Raw genomic sequence first — 15,005 nt, forward strand, 5'->3', positions numbered from 1 at the left:
TAATGGTCCCTCAATGCCTCTTCCTCCTCCTTCTAATATCCCACCTTTTACTGGACGTTTCCCGTGTTTTCTGATTGCACAATTCCCCTAATAGGTCCAGGTCGAGGCAGATCGGCGAGGAACCATGAAAAGCACAACGGAAGACAGAGAAAACAGACGATGAACCCTAGATTGAAGGTTTATTCGGTGTAATTTCAAGGATTGAGGATTTGGGATGTTTTAATCGGTGCAAAACCCTAAATGAAGCAGAGACCATAAGATGGACCGATTAAACGGTGGGAAGGAGAGATTGATCGGAGGTAAACCTTTTAAATGGAGCAAAGGAAGATTTAAACGGTGGAAGTGGCTAGAATCTGATTTCAATCGGTGAAATGGAATGTAAATGAGATTCTAATCGTGCAGAGATGAAGGAAAGAAGATCTAAGGGAAGAATGAGGAGCAAAGTCGAAATCAATCGGTGGATTGATTACAAACCTGATGGAAGAGGTTGTCCTTGGCTTGGATTTGTGATGGAGTCGAGATTTGGTTAAGCCAACAATGGAGGTTGTTGGGAAGAGAAAGAGCTGGAGAAGACGATGATAAAGGTGGACAAGAAGGTGGGTGTCGATACCCGTGTCGAAGGTGAAAAAGGTGGAGTTGAGGCGACGACGGGAAGAGGAGTAGGCGGAGGAGGTGAAGAAGCGACAGAGTCGCACTACTGTAGAGGATGAGTACAAGAGAATGGGGAGTAGTATTAAACTGGACCGTGTTCGTGAATACAGATGAATGAAGATTGAAGAAGGGCTTCTGGGTTTCTATGTGTAGGTTCTTGGGTTTTTTGTGTATGGGTTTTTGGGTTCTCTGTGTGTAGGTGGAAAAGATGAACTCGGTTGAAGGAGAATATAAAATTATAGAAGATTGTGGTGGACTAAGAGAAATAGAAAACAGAGAGAAAAAGGTGGCAGGAAGAGCATATGAGAAAGAAAAATGCAGCCCATGTAACCTGAAATTAACGTCGTTCCTACCAACTTAATGGAGGGGACTTTACGTATACAATTTTTACAACTTTAGGACTCAATAGATTCAATTTTAAAACCGGGTACTAAACAAAAATTCACCTCTTAACATGGAGACGAAGTAAGCATTTAAGCCTTTATTAAATAAAAATAACCAATATTTTAGTAGAAGATTTAAAAATTAAGTTAGTGTAATTCATATTTCAAGTTTTCTCACAAGGTAAAATCTATCTTTTATATATATATATATATATATATATATATATATATATATATATATATATATATATATATAATATTTTAAAATTTAATTTTGCAAAAAGTAAAATTTAAATGATAAAATAAAAATATTAAAGTGGGAAATTTTATGATGAAAAAGGACCCTTTATTAGTGTACCATATAGACCTCCCGGTCAACACATTTTTTGCATGATCAATCGATCAACCCTCATCAGAATGAGTGTTTCCTAGGATCTTGGAGGCAACGTTGACCGATCAGGGCCCATCCCCGTAGATGATCATTCGGTCACAAACATATTAGAATCATTGGCACAAACTCAATATGATCAACAAAATAAAGCATATTTATGGGCTATTGGGCCACTATTGGGCCAACAAGCCCACTCTGAAACCTATATATACAGAGGAGAGTTACTCCCTCCACCACCACACACGACTCCCTACACCTCCCAATTCCTATTTTACCTTCAATATATGCGTTCACGGATGTCAACGTTCTTGCACGAATATCAACGTCAGGACAAACGGATGCAGAAGTCCGTTTAATGGAGGGTGCACCGGGAAAATCAAAGTACATGAAGATACACCACCAATTCCATCCATCCATGAAATCCCCCATCAGAGCTTCATATCCATCCTCCGTAGCCAACATCAAAATGAAAACTTTGTAAAAGAATTGTGCATACCTTGCCAGTCTCAGCTTCATCAGGAACCTTTAGCAATCAACACTAACCTCCGACAATCACTGACAAGGGAAAAGGGTCTCCTCCTCAAATTCATGAAATCCTCCTCAATCTCCTTCTTCATCAGCATCAGAGAAAACTTCAGTGGTCGCTCCTCTTTCTCCGGCGACCCTCTTAATTTCGGAGACTTTTTGGCGTCGGGGACACTCTTCAACAACGAAAATGACGTCCCAACCCCAGCCTTCCTCTCATCAATCCTGACCGTCACGAGAGCGATTGGGTTTTGGGTTTGCTTTGGTTTCTTCTTGTAGGTCTCGCGAGTCGCAGTGGCGACATTGGGCTTTTAGGGTTATGTTCTGGGTTTGATTTGGGGTTCTTGGGCTGGTTTTTCTAAGTGCAAGGTTGAAGATGAAGACGCTCGCGCAACGGAGCGATTTAGGTTGGTGAAGGTTTCACAATGGAGGTTTCTAGTGAAGAATATGATCTTGCTGCTGTAGATGGTGCGACAGCGACGCAAAGTGGTTCTCGTGGTGCGTCCTGGTGCGAGTAGTTCATGGAGAAGCTCTGGTGCGTTAATGGCGGAGGTGGCTCGCTGAGGACTGGTGGTGAGGATGGTGGCGACACTAGGGTTTGCTGGCGTCAATGTGTGATGTGATGCATTCTTGTATATATGTCATCTATAAAAGAAAAAGAAAAAGAAAGAGAAAAATAGAAAAAGAAAAAGAAAAAGAAAATATTTGAATAAGGTGACTGCAAGTTGGTGTTTGGTTGTTCTAGTTTTCATATAAAAGAGAGTATAATGATAGAACTGTAAAAATGTTGTGATTGCTCTCTTTGCGTGTTCATACTACCTAGAAACACAAATTTCCTTTCTTGCCTTGTCCCGACATCAAATAAAGCCCTTATTGTGTTTGTATGCTTTGATAATTCTTGGCTCTTGAAATGAAAAGCAAAGTCAAATTGTGTGCTATTAGAGGTAGATGAGAGAATGACACACCCTTATACTCTAGTGTGCTTGAGTGAAAACACTTTATCTAGTGAGGATTGATTCCTTTTGTTGATCAATGAAAACATCTTTGCCATGGTTGTTAATCTCTCATAAAGCATGTACATTTATTCTTGTAATATTTGCATTGTGAGCACCAAAGCTAAGGATTTACATTGTTACACATTCTCTTTGGATTGATGATGAAAGAAGAACATTCATGAATGTTATTCGATTTAATTGTGTGAACTTGCTTTCTAGTTATTTGACCATTGTTGAGTAGATGTTTTTCTTGGCCAAGTTACCTTTTGCTTGAGGACAAGCAAGGTTTTAAGTGTGAGGGAGTGATAACGGTTTATTTTACGTGTTTTTGTGTATATATTTTGTGAATAAGTTAACTCTTTCCTAGCTTTTACCTTGTTTTATCCTCAAGTTTAGTGTGTTTTCTAGTTTTCCTGTGTTTTATTTAGTATATGCTTGTTTTTACCTCTAATATCTTTATTTAAGTGTGTGAAATAAATGAATAGGAAGCAATTCTAGTGGAGGAAAACAAGAAAGAACTCAAGAGAACATGTTTTGGGACAATAAAAGATCAATTTGAAGCAAATACCCATGTTGGACGCCTTTGGAGCAAGCAGGTCTGCAGAAAAAGTGAAAAAGATGTAGTGCAAAAAAATCAGGCTGGGTCCCCCTGGTTCAGGAGGGTTGAGCACCACCTGCACAGAAGTTGATTTTTGGTGTGCTCGAGCCGGGCGCCCCAGGAAGGGGGCTGGGCGCCAGTCTTCACGCAACTCTCGCGCCGGGCGCCCTAGGAAGGGGGCTGAGCGCAGACGGTGCTGATGTGTCAAAATTGGTTATTTAAACATGGGTTTCGCGATTTTTTGAGCATTCTTCTCCTCCTACACTTCATTCTTCACCTAGAGAGATTGGGAGAGGCCCTTAGAGGGTGTTTGGGGTGTTGGGAAGCTCTCCCACTCCTCCCTTGGTCTTCAAGCTTCATCAATGGTGATTTTGCCCCTTTTGGGTTGAGGAAGAAGATGGGTCACAAATTGGAGATGGAGATGCGAAGGGGAGGCGCAAATAGAGCATGGAGCAGCTTCCAAAAACCTTGGAAAAGGTTGTGCATCCTCTCTTTGGTTCCAATTTCTTCTCTATCTCTTCAATTTAATAGAACCCTATGTTCTCCACCATGGAGGGCTTTTCCTATTTGTTGAGATTAGTTGTAAAACATGGAATTCTTATGTATTTTGTGATGTTAATGCTATATGCTTTTCCAATTCATGTTAGTATTTGATTTTTATGCTTAATGCTTGCTTTGGATTGATCACCCATGCATGAATTTTGGTTCTTCATGTATTGAGAAATATGAATTGAACCTAGAACTGAAATTGAACACCTATTGGATGGAATTGAGATGTTTGTGAATGCATGAGAATGAAATGGATGAATTCTAGTCTTAACAAATTGTAAATACTCTATGTTAAATTTCTTGCACACCAACTGTTTGATAAAAATACCAAAAAGAGTTTCTTGTGTTTTTTGTACACTTTGATGTCTAATTGAGTTATGGAAGGAAGAGTTGTCATGTGTTGCATAAGTCCCTTGGGAGAGAACAATATTTATCACTTGCTACGTTGCGACCAGTGCACTTGCCGTTGGTTTTGCAGTTAACAAGCTTTTGGCGCCGTTGCCGGGAACTTGTGTTCCAACACAAGACAATTTGGGCATTTATGGCTCTTTTAGACTTTGTTATTTGTTTTGTCTTTGAATGTTGCTTTGTCTGTAGTTGGCTTTAGCTTTTAAGAATTTCCATTGGTTTAGTTTGAACTTAATGCCTGTCTCGGGGTACGCCTTTGAGTTTGATGCAGTTATTGAAAGTTCTTAGAGATGAGATTTCATTAGCGGAACTAAATCAAACCAGATGTGCAAATCACCAAGGATGGGATTGTGTGTTTGAATTCACTGTTTTGGAACTTAAGACAAGTTTGATGGACTTCTTACACCAAGGGATTGGGTGAGGGTTTGTCATACTTAGGTAGGCACAACAAGAGGGATCTGAGTGTTCTAATTTTAGAAAACAGGGAAAGTGGAATTCCTTGCCAATTGTATGTTTGTTTTGTCTGTGTTTCTTATATGTAGTTTGCTTACAGATGTTTTTACTTTCCACTAGTTTGGTTTGTGCTTAAAGCTTGTTTTGGGGTACGCCTTAGAGCATGATCTAGTTGTTGGAAGGTCCTAGGGATGAGATTTCTGCAACCGAACTAGCTAAATCAACCCAGATATTACTAGTCACCCGAGTGACAGACGACGTGATTTTGTATTTGGACCCCACCGTGGGGCCCGAGAGCGAGCAAGAAAACCCAATGGTCACTACAAGGAACATAGGCGAGCAATAGGACTCGATGGAGTTTATCAGAGAGACGTAGGCGCAGATGCAAGCGTAAATGCGGGAGATGAAATGAAGACACGACGCTGAAATGGCCGCACTTAGGGCAAAGCACGTTGTTGCTAGGTTGGAGCAATCTGCCCAACACTCGGTGTCTCTTATTCCAACCCCGTCGAAGGAGAACGGTCAGGGAGATGGACCGAACATGATCGGTCAGGGAATGAGTCAAACTGGCCAAAAAGTTAGCAAGGCGCGACCAAGATGTTGGTAAGGCGAGGTAGGAAGTGAATAGTGAAACGACTAAAGTAACCACCTCGATTAGAACAGTGCAAGCATAGGGTCTATTACTCTTCACCACTGTTGTCATGGAAGCCCCAATGCCAGAGAAGTAACACCTCCAACACTTGAAAAGTACGATGGGTCAATCGATCTAGGTGAACACCTCTGTTCCTTTGTGAATACCATGGTCTTCTATTCATCGAGTGGCCCCGTATGGTGTCGAGCGTTCTCTTTATTGCTAAATGGGGGAAGTGGTAGCGTGGTACAATAACCTGCCCCAGAACACGGTTGACTGCTTTGCTATCGTTTGATGCCTTTTTCTCAAGCAATATGTTTCCAACCGCATCTAGGGTTTAAGAAACCTTGCATTGATTAGTACTAAATAAGGAAAATAGGAGTCTTTGAAAACTTTCATGGAAAGGTATAATAAGACAGCACAGGAAGTGAGAGACGTCGGTTAGGAGTTCATCCTCAATAATCTCTCATCGGCTTTGAAGGGAGGATCGTTCACAGATAGCTTATGTGCTCGGCCACCGAAGACAATGGACGAGTTGCAGAAGAGGGAAACTAAGTTTATACGCATAGAGGATATGCACGCGGAGGTAAAGAAATCAATCGGGGAGGCAAGAAAGCGGGAGGATCCCAACCCAGAGACCTCCCCCGCGCACCTAAGTTTAACTAGTACACATATAAACCGCCTAGTGAATGCATCCCTTACATGATTGGCCGGTCAACCCTTATCAAAAGGAGTGTTTCCTAGGACCTTTGAGGCAATGTTGACCGATTGGGCCCCGTCCTCACAGATGACCATTCAATCACAAACATATTAGAATCATCCACAGAAATTCAATATGATTAACAAAATAAAGCATATGTGTGGGCTACTGGGTCACAATTGGGTCAACCCTAACCAAAAGCTCACTTTGAAACTTATAAATACAGAAGTATGGTAAAAAGTTAGGTGATTGCATTTATTGGACATTTAAGACTTGACTGTGATAATTGATCGGTATAATTAACTAATTTGAACATCAGAGTGCCTTTGACAAATACCTACCCGTTCGGCTTAGACTTGGAAGAAGCCAAAAACTAAGAGATTCGATAAGAAGAACCTTTGACTAGACAGAGAGGGATAACATAAAGTGTGAAGGAGTGACTTTTGACCCAATATCTAAAACAATTAGCTTTATTATTAATGTAGAGTCAAACTAATAAAATTTAATAATAAAGGAACTAAATTCAGAATAACAGAATGACAATAAAGGGATGAAAAATGGGATGAGAAAGACAAAGAGGATGAAAATTTAAACTAATCATAAATGAAATTTGTAAAAGGAAGAAATCAATGTCTACTATTAGTTATGAGAGTTAATATCTTTGTATCCTTTTTGTGAATTACAATAACCAAGAAACACACTTAGTTGATAAATCTGAAACTTATTTTGATTGTATGGTTTGAAACAAAAATAACAGACATAACCAAAAGGTTTCAAGTTTCTATAATCAAGTTTTTTTTGTAAATAAGCAAATATGATATTTTATTTAGATTTATTGATAATGGTAGCCTATTGATTAGGTAAACACCAAAAGGCTTTCCCATAGGTAATGTAAGAACATTTTAGCTTTTACTTACAAAGTTAGGCTAAGTTAACTTAATTTGATTTAACTCATCAACACTAATTTTTAGATTTTAAAAATAAAGATAAATCTAAAACTGTACTATATGAAATATACTGATCGGAATTAATTGTCATTATGGACAATTAACAGGTATTAATAGGTCAGATTGTCTTACGCTTTACAAATATACGGTATTATTATTGGATTTGATTGCCTAAAAATATATTGCACTAATGGTTAATCAATGAACTTAGTTGTCACAAGTCCTATAAATATACAATTGATGTTCAGGTACAATCATCTTTTACTATCCTAATAAAATATAGACCTCTTTGTGAAACATATCTGACTTGAGTGTCGGAGTGTCTTCTGCAGGTCAACAACCCATTGGAGTGGATCGCGTTCTCGGAGAGGATTGAAGATCAAAAGAGAACAGAGCAAGAAAGGACGACCGAATCTCGGACCAATTCAACCGAAACAAAAACCCTACAACTTAATCATAAAAAAAATCATTTTAGTTTCTGATCTCTAATGTTGATTTAAAATAACAATGTTTAAAATGAAGGCAAAAAAATAAAATTTGAAGTAGGAAACTAAAATTATTCTAATTTTTGGATAATAAAAACAATATCAAATAAAAAATCACCAAATTATTCTAATTAAATTTCAATATTTTAGAAACAAACAAAAGAATTTGTGTATAAATAATTTATGTATCAATAAAAAAACCCATCACAATATAACGGTCCAAACCCTAAGTGGAAACAGAAATTCTGATTATATGTGTAAAAAACCTCACTCACACCAAAACTAGCCGTTAGAACAAAGAGCGTCTTCCTCTTTTTCTTACGCTGTGTACACAAAAAATTTCATTCATTTTCTCTTCGTCATTTCCAATCCAATTCAATCAAATTCATTTTCTTCTCTCTCTGATTCTCAAAATCCTTTTCGATTGCAAATGGAACTAGCAAGCAACAACAGTAATCAATCAACCACCACCACTCCTTCAAAGAAAAAGAACTCAGAAAACACAGAGAATTTGAACCCTAATGTGCCTAATCGAAGCCTTTCTTCAAAATCCCCTGCTTTGAGACCTTCCAAGCCAAACAACACCAACCCAGTTGTGCAATCGCCGCAGAACAGGATCAGGCAGAGGAAGTTCGTGGTGGCCAAGAGGAATAATCGAAAGGGTTCTAGAAACGATGCCGTTTCATGCAAATGCAAGCACAACGGTGGCGCCAAGTGTGTTTGCGTGGCGTACCAGACCCTGAGGGCTTCCCAGGAAGAGTTTTTCCTCAAAGAGAGGAAGGACTTCGGTGAGGAAGAAGAAGAAAAGGAAAAAGATGAAAAGGGTTATGATTGTGTAACGGAGGGAACAAAAAGTGAGACTGTGGAAAATGACGAAAAAGAAGACGGAGGTTCCACTGTGAAACGAAGGAGGGAGAGGGACAGGTTGTTGGAAGAGGCAAGGAACAGTGTCCCTGAAAATGGGTTTGGAAAGGTTATGCATTTGGTTAAGGCCTTTGAGAAGCTTCTCACTATACCAAAAAATTCAAAGGAAAAAGATTATGTGGGGGATCAGGATCAAGATCAGGATCGTGAAGAGAAAAGGGATAAGAACAAGGTGATGAAATGGGCATTGCCAGGTTTGCAATTTGAACAACAACATGAGGCACTTGAAGCTACTTCTGGTTCCGCATTTTGTTATAATTCTGATTTGGTTTTGACGTCTGAAAACCTTGGTTTGGATAAGGGGATATCAGTTTCTTCTTCTTGGGACAGTAGCCGTTCAAGGTTTGACTTTAGGTTCTATTTGATTAGATCAAGGGGAAAACTTAGAAGCAATTTTTTAACTGTTTTTGGTATTGTTCCTCCAAACACAATTTGTGTTATTAACTTTGGTAATAGTTACAATATAAGTTTATATCTAAGATCAGCATAGGTCTCCCAAGGTTAAACTTCAATTTTGATTAGAAAACAGTACCAAAAGTTCCTCTGGAACGGTATCTAAGTATTGTGCTTAGATGACTGTCGTCTCTATTCACTTTCTTGGTTTGTGTATCATTTGTTATTATGTTGGTTTTGCTTATTTGTGTTTTTTTTTTTTGTCTTTGTTGGTGCTACAGTGTGTCGAGTAGGACTTCTGGGGGTAGAAGGAGCCGGAGAAATGTAAGACTTTAGTTGCTTTTTCTCATTATATGATCGAGTAATGGTTAATGAGTTCACAAATGGGATTTTGAATCTTAACTGTTGGTTTTCCTCAGAGCTCAGAGTCATCTGGAACTTTTGGAGGGAAGAGGTGGAAGAGGAAAGAGAGGCTAAGAGTCACTAGGCAACAACCATTTAAGTTAAGGACAGAGGTAATTACGATTATTGGTTGAGTTTTTATGAAGTCTTTTGCTTTTAGTTTTTCAATGACTTTGAGTCTGCAGAGTAACATTTGTAATGTAATGACTGTAGCAAAGGGGAAAGTTGAAAGAGGAAGAATTTATGAAAAAAATACAAGAGATGACGACTGAAGAAGAAAGAATGAGAGTACCAATTGCTCAAGGTCTTCCATGGACGACAGATGAACCTGAGGTGAGACCATTTGTTCACCCAAGTCCTTAGTTTGGAGTCATAAGACATATTTGTCCCGAAGATTACTTGTTTACCATTTGCACGGCTTAATTTCTTTTGGTGTCACTTGTTAGAGAACTTGTCATTTTTAATTATGAACTTATAATTGATTACTTAGCTTAATGTCTTTCATTGTCACTTTTTATAGTTCTTTTCATGCTTAGTTGCTAAATATTATGGATTACTTAGTTTGATATAACTCTTTTGGTGCCACTTGTTACAGTGCCTGTTGAAACCTGCAGTTAAAGAAAGTACAAAGCCTATTGATCCAAAGCTTCATACTGATATTCGGGCAATTGATCGTGCTGAATTTGACCAACAGGTGCCTCTGTCATTCATTTCTTCCTCTGTTTCTGCTTGATTACTTTAGTTGGTGCAATGTTTTTTGGGTGTACTTATACTACTAAACTATGTCTTCATATTTTAACTGCTAAATTCAGTTCAGCCACTGATATATCTTTAGTTGGTGCAATATGTATCATTTGATGGATTTGTAATTGTGTATAGGTTGCAGAGAAAATGAACTTCATTGAACAACTCAAGTTGGAAAGGGAAAGACAACAGAAGGTACTCTATCTAACTAGCGTGTTTCTATCACTAATCAGTGAGACATGCACTGAGTTACCATGTTTTTTATCTAACTAGCGTGTTTCTATCACTAATCAGTGAGACATGCACTGAGTTACCATGTTTTCTTTTATCCAAAATGCTGATTTCTCTTGTACTTCACACTTTCTATAGTTGGCAGAAGAGGAAGAGATCAAAAGATTGAGGAAGGAACTCATTCCAAAGGCTCAACCAATGCCTTACTTTGATAGACCTTTTGTCCCAAGGAGGTAATGGTTGCAAAAACTTAGAACATGTTTTTGCAAACTCTGTCTCATTTGTTCTTTTCTTCTGATTATTAGTATTCGTATTCTTTCTGTATGAAAAGGTCGATGAAGCATCCAACAGTACCAAGAGAACCCAAGCTTCATCTACCCCAAGTTCAACACAAGAAGATGAAGTGCTTGTTGTCATGGAATGACATGAACACCTACTCCTCGTATCTCAACTAAGCATCCAATGGCCACTTGCTGATATGATGAAGGGAATGAATGCTCATATTTCCATGATCCTCTCCACAGTATTAATTTTTTGTACATGGCCATCAATACATATATGGTTGCAAATTCTTTTTTGCCAAGTATATCAACGTGACCCCATGGATAATCACAGTTTGAGATCTTCATTGAAATGCAAATTAATTCCCTTTGTACTACATATATTTACATTTTTCTTTGCTGTTGTGAATTTGCTGTTAGGTCAATTATATGAAATTGGAAATGGAGCATCCCTGATTTTATCATTACAAAAATGCATGTTAATTGTATTATCTTATGATATTATAAAATGAGTTCCAAACAAGTCCAAATTAATCATATTAAGTTTGTTAAATCATTTTGTAGTTTGTTTTTCACTCTTTTAAAGTTAGATAATGTATTTTTAAGTGAGTCAATTGAAGAAAAGCAATAGAAATAACAACAATTATTTATATTTTCCTCATTAATGTTTACTGTTAATTTTTAAATTACATCGGCCAACACATGCTCGCAATGTTTAGATTATATTTTAATAGAAAATTATATTTTCCTTACTAAATGTTACTTTTTAATTGCTAAATTACATTGGCCAACCTGCTCGTCAACATGTAGATTTTATATTTTAATAAAAATTAAACAATTGATGGTTGAAAAATAATATACACACACGTACAAGTACTAATATAAACTTCATCAATTGAAACAAACTAAATAGAAATAACATTATGTTAACGGATAAAAATCATTAACACTGAAATATTAATATTACTTGAACCATGACTAACATGAAAAACGGGGAATTTATATAATTAAGAAGATTTCTAATTAAATTCATATATATAATGTGTAACTACACAACAAACATCCCAAGAAAAAATAATATCGGCCAACATCATTAATCAATGGCCCAATATTTATTATAAGCTCCTAATGGAGACGAACTAAAAATATATGCAACACATATAGACATCCTCTTTTTACCCATACAATAAAAACTTAGTGACTAAGGTTACACATTAATTTTTTAACATTCATATATTGTGTAATTTATCTTGGTCCTATTATTTAAAAAGAACAAATATATAGTGCTTTGGTTTGATTTTCAAAGCGTTTATTCTTTTGCTTCTTTTTCACATGTTTTCTTATAATAGGGAAATAATGCAATAGAGAAAGAACAAGGCTGTTGAACAGGGAGGTTCAATATAATGATGGGATTGGAGAAGATAACACATTGAGAACTTGAATCAAAACCTTAAAGATCAAAACTCCAACTCCAAACTAGAAAAAGCTTCAACATTTAACAAAACAAATTATAAAATTCTCAGCAAACAATACTTAATTTTTCTTTGATGCCAATTCTACTAATAAGCAAACATCCATCCTAGGGTATGCATTATCGGTTCTCAATAACAAGTTCAAGCAGCAACCACAATTCGCCCAGCAACTTGGTCAAGATCCCTTCGACCACTAGAAGTGATTTTCCTACCTCTGCAATGAAAACATAAAGCACAAAAAAACTTTGAATACCAAAACAGAATTAAGCTACAAAAGACAAATAAATGCTGAAAGAACCAACGACAAGAAAGGATGTCGCAAACTTCTTCTCAATGTTATCAATGGCAGATGGCTGAATACGGCATAAGGCAAACTAGCATCATATAGACACACCATTGCATTTACGACACCATCAAAACCATATAAAAACACCTTTAAACTTACGGCACCACCTTAGTGGGCCTGTATATTCACAAATTGTGTATGGTGAATGAAATCCACCATGCAAGTCTGCCATAGGTCAACCATTGAATGACAACATACTTAAATTAAAAAACTTGGTATTTTCTCCATTAGAACTTGTGGCATGTAATTAAGAATTGAAACATGAATTACCCTTTAGTATCAATCTCAACAATGTTCATGATCTCCAACTGTTGCAGAATGTGTCTGGCAATAGCACCACTGCTCTTGCAGAAATGTGGTGGGCGGCTTCCATTCCTCTTGCTTCCACCATAGATTCTCTGGAAAGCACCAACACCGAGACCACCTCTCAAATAAATCTTTCTTGCCATTGAGGCTGCAATCAAGGTTGAATTCCATTAGTCAAGACCAAAGTGAATATTATATAAGTTGTGTTACCATAAACTCACCAGCTCTCACGTAATACCAGTCTGGATCATATGGAGCCAGTTCCTTAAATTTGGCTGTTTTTACAATATCAGTCCACTCAGGAAGCTCCATCTGTTGAATGAACTAAACTTTCAGAAACTAGAACGAAAAAACCTTCAAGGCTCAAATGTCAACCACCTAGTTACTACTTAAATAAACACTAAGAATCAGCACATACAACATTGATAGACATTTGCAGAAGCACCACAGATAAACGATTCAACTTCAAATTAAGATGTCAACGAAATAAATTGTAACTATCATTCAAGACCATGGAAAAAAAAACTAAAGCAAACAAATATCTTCCATACCCCATTATAACATAAACACTTCTCACTCATATATCACATCCAGATATAAAATAAATCTACCAACCTTTCCACCCACAAGACAACATACAATCAGGGTTATAAAACCCTCCACTTTCCTACCCATCAAACAACATACAATAACTAATACTCAAGGTTTAAAAGCAAGACACATGACCGCGGTTGCACCTGTAAAATCAAATTTTTGAGATGTTCACTGCAACAATTAAGGCCACGTTTGTCCGCAATAACAAATATTGTGACAAACCACAGTGTCCACCACAAATTATATCCAAAAAGGTACACAGGTTAAGTACATTAGTTCACCAGTACAGCAATGGATCCCCTTAGTACAAGGGAGAACATTTAATTTAAACTTTTAATTTAGAATAAACATAATGCAGGTAAAAAGATATTACTATCATCTTTATTATTTCGAACCAGACACAACAAAAAGACAACATTAAAGAAACATCAAACTACAAAAACAACCCAGCCGAGTAAGAGAATTGGATGGCGAGGAAAAAGTGGAAATTCGAAACGAAACGATGAAAGACGTGGAAATTTTGAACCTTGCCAGAACGTTTGAGGTGGGATGCGTAAGCCTTCACAAAATCATGTGGCGAAACATCCTTAACAGTCCTCGCTGTTGCCATTGATGAATCACTGGAAAAATAAAAATTAGCTATCTCAGAACTCAATCTCACTCTGGTAGGCTGAAAGGGGCATTATAAGTTGTTCACAGTTGTTATAAATCGATCTCAAATTAGGGTTTTCGCTTCTTCTCGGGTCATGACCGACCCGATTCTATTGGGCTTAGATCTTTTTTATTTTAACCTGGTTTTTGCAGAAGTTGAGTCCGTTAGTCTGTTAAATTTTATTTTTTACTTTTATGTGGATATTTTTACAGATAAAACTTCTGAATATAAAATCTTATTTCAAAGTACAATATATTCGAATATAAATAAATAAATAAATATTTTTTCTTACTTTACAAATAAATTACTCCAACAATCTTTTAGATTTTAAAAAACAATTATACGATAATAATATGATTATCACTAGTTTTACTTGTGATTATATAAAATTTCTTCTGTTTTTTTTTCTATTTCTACACTTGTATTTTCAATTATTTAGAAAAATACTAGACCGAAATTATTTTTATATTACGTACATATGTTAATATTTACGAGGCAGATTATTATAAGTATTAAGAAAATTAGGAATGGTTGTACAATTTACGAAGTACAAGAAATCATACATGAAATGAAATCTCCTATTAGACTACAAAATTTATAACTTTTTCTATTAAAAAATGAGTTATTCAATTTAATTTAATTTTTGAATTATCATGAAAATGACTGTTTACTCTCTATCCCCCCCCCCCCTCTCTCTCTCTCTCTCTCTCTCTCTCTCTCTATATATATATATATATATATATATATATATATATATATATATATAATAACAATTTAAGTACACTTCTCTAAATATACTTTAATTAATTTGTTTTTAGTAAATTAACTATAAAAATAGGAAGAAATAAGTTACTAAAATAAATATTTATTCATTTGTTAATATTGACTTTACATTTTGCATAAGAGAGTATTTTTATTTATAAATATTGGATGTTATTATCATT

At 36.4% G+C, this 15,005-nt stretch overlaps 2 protein-coding genes across 2 annotated transcripts; one reads left to right on the plus strand and one right to left on the minus strand.

Moving 5' to 3' along the window:
- The first annotated feature begins 7,980 nt into the window (after positions 1 to 7,980).
- On the plus strand, positions 7,981 to 11,168 carry LOC124834935 (TPX2 (targeting protein for Xklp2) protein family). The gene is made up of 8 exons (XM_047309768.2): positions 7,981 to 8,982; positions 9,315 to 9,357; positions 9,453 to 9,548; positions 9,649 to 9,768; positions 10,031 to 10,129; positions 10,315 to 10,374; positions 10,549 to 10,643; positions 10,742 to 11,168. Exons 1-8 carry the CDS (start codon positions 8,147 to 8,149, stop codon positions 10,863 to 10,865), a joined length of 1,473 nt encoding a protein of 490 aa, XP_047165724.1. The 5' UTR covers positions 7,981 to 8,146; the 3' UTR covers positions 10,866 to 11,168.
- A 902-nt stretch (positions 11,169 to 12,070) lies between these two features.
- Positions 12,071 to 14,097, minus strand: LOC124834933 (small ribosomal subunit protein eS19z-like). Its single transcript, XM_047309766.2, has 4 exons — positions 13,936 to 14,097; positions 13,037 to 13,127; positions 12,780 to 12,963; positions 12,071 to 12,377 (listed from the first exon to the last, which is right to left on the minus strand). The coding sequence occupies exons 1-4, from the start codon at positions 14,017 to 14,019 to the stop codon at positions 12,305 to 12,307; spliced, it is 432 nt and encodes a 143-aa protein (XP_047165722.1). The 5' UTR covers positions 14,020 to 14,097; the 3' UTR covers positions 12,071 to 12,304.
- Positions 14,098 to 15,005: the final 908 nt, after the last annotated feature.

This window comes from Vigna umbellata, chromosome 4, assembly GCF_029865625.1.
Source record: "Vigna umbellata cultivar VRB3 chromosome 4, Vumbellata_1.0, whole genome shotgun sequence".
NCBI lineage: Eukaryota > Viridiplantae > Streptophyta > Magnoliopsida > Fabales > Fabaceae > Vigna > Vigna umbellata.

Coding starts and splice junctions, on each gene's coding strand:
- LOC124834935 (XM_047309768.2), top strand. CDS start 8,147: ATGGAACTAGCAAGCAACAACAGTAATCAATCAACCACCACCACTCCT. Junction 8,983..9,314: donor TGGGACAGTAGCCGTTCAAG/GTTTGACTTTAG, acceptor TTGGTGCTACAG/TGTGTCGAGTAGGACTTCTG. Junction 10,130..10,314: donor GTGCTGAATTTGACCAACAG/GTGCCTCTGTCA, acceptor AATTGTGTATAG/GTTGCAGAGAAAATGAACTT.
- LOC124834933 (XM_047309766.2), bottom strand. CDS start 14,019: ATGGCAACAGCGAGGACTGTTAAGGATGTTTCGCCACATGATTTTGTG. Junction 13,128..13,935: donor ACCTCAAACGTTCTGGCAAG/GTTCAAAATTTC, acceptor TTCATTCAACAG/ATGGAGCTTCCTGAGTGGAC. Junction 12,964..13,036: donor CTGGTATTACGTGAGAGCTG/GTGAGTTTATGG, acceptor CCTTGATTGCAG/CCTCAATGGCAAGAAAGATT.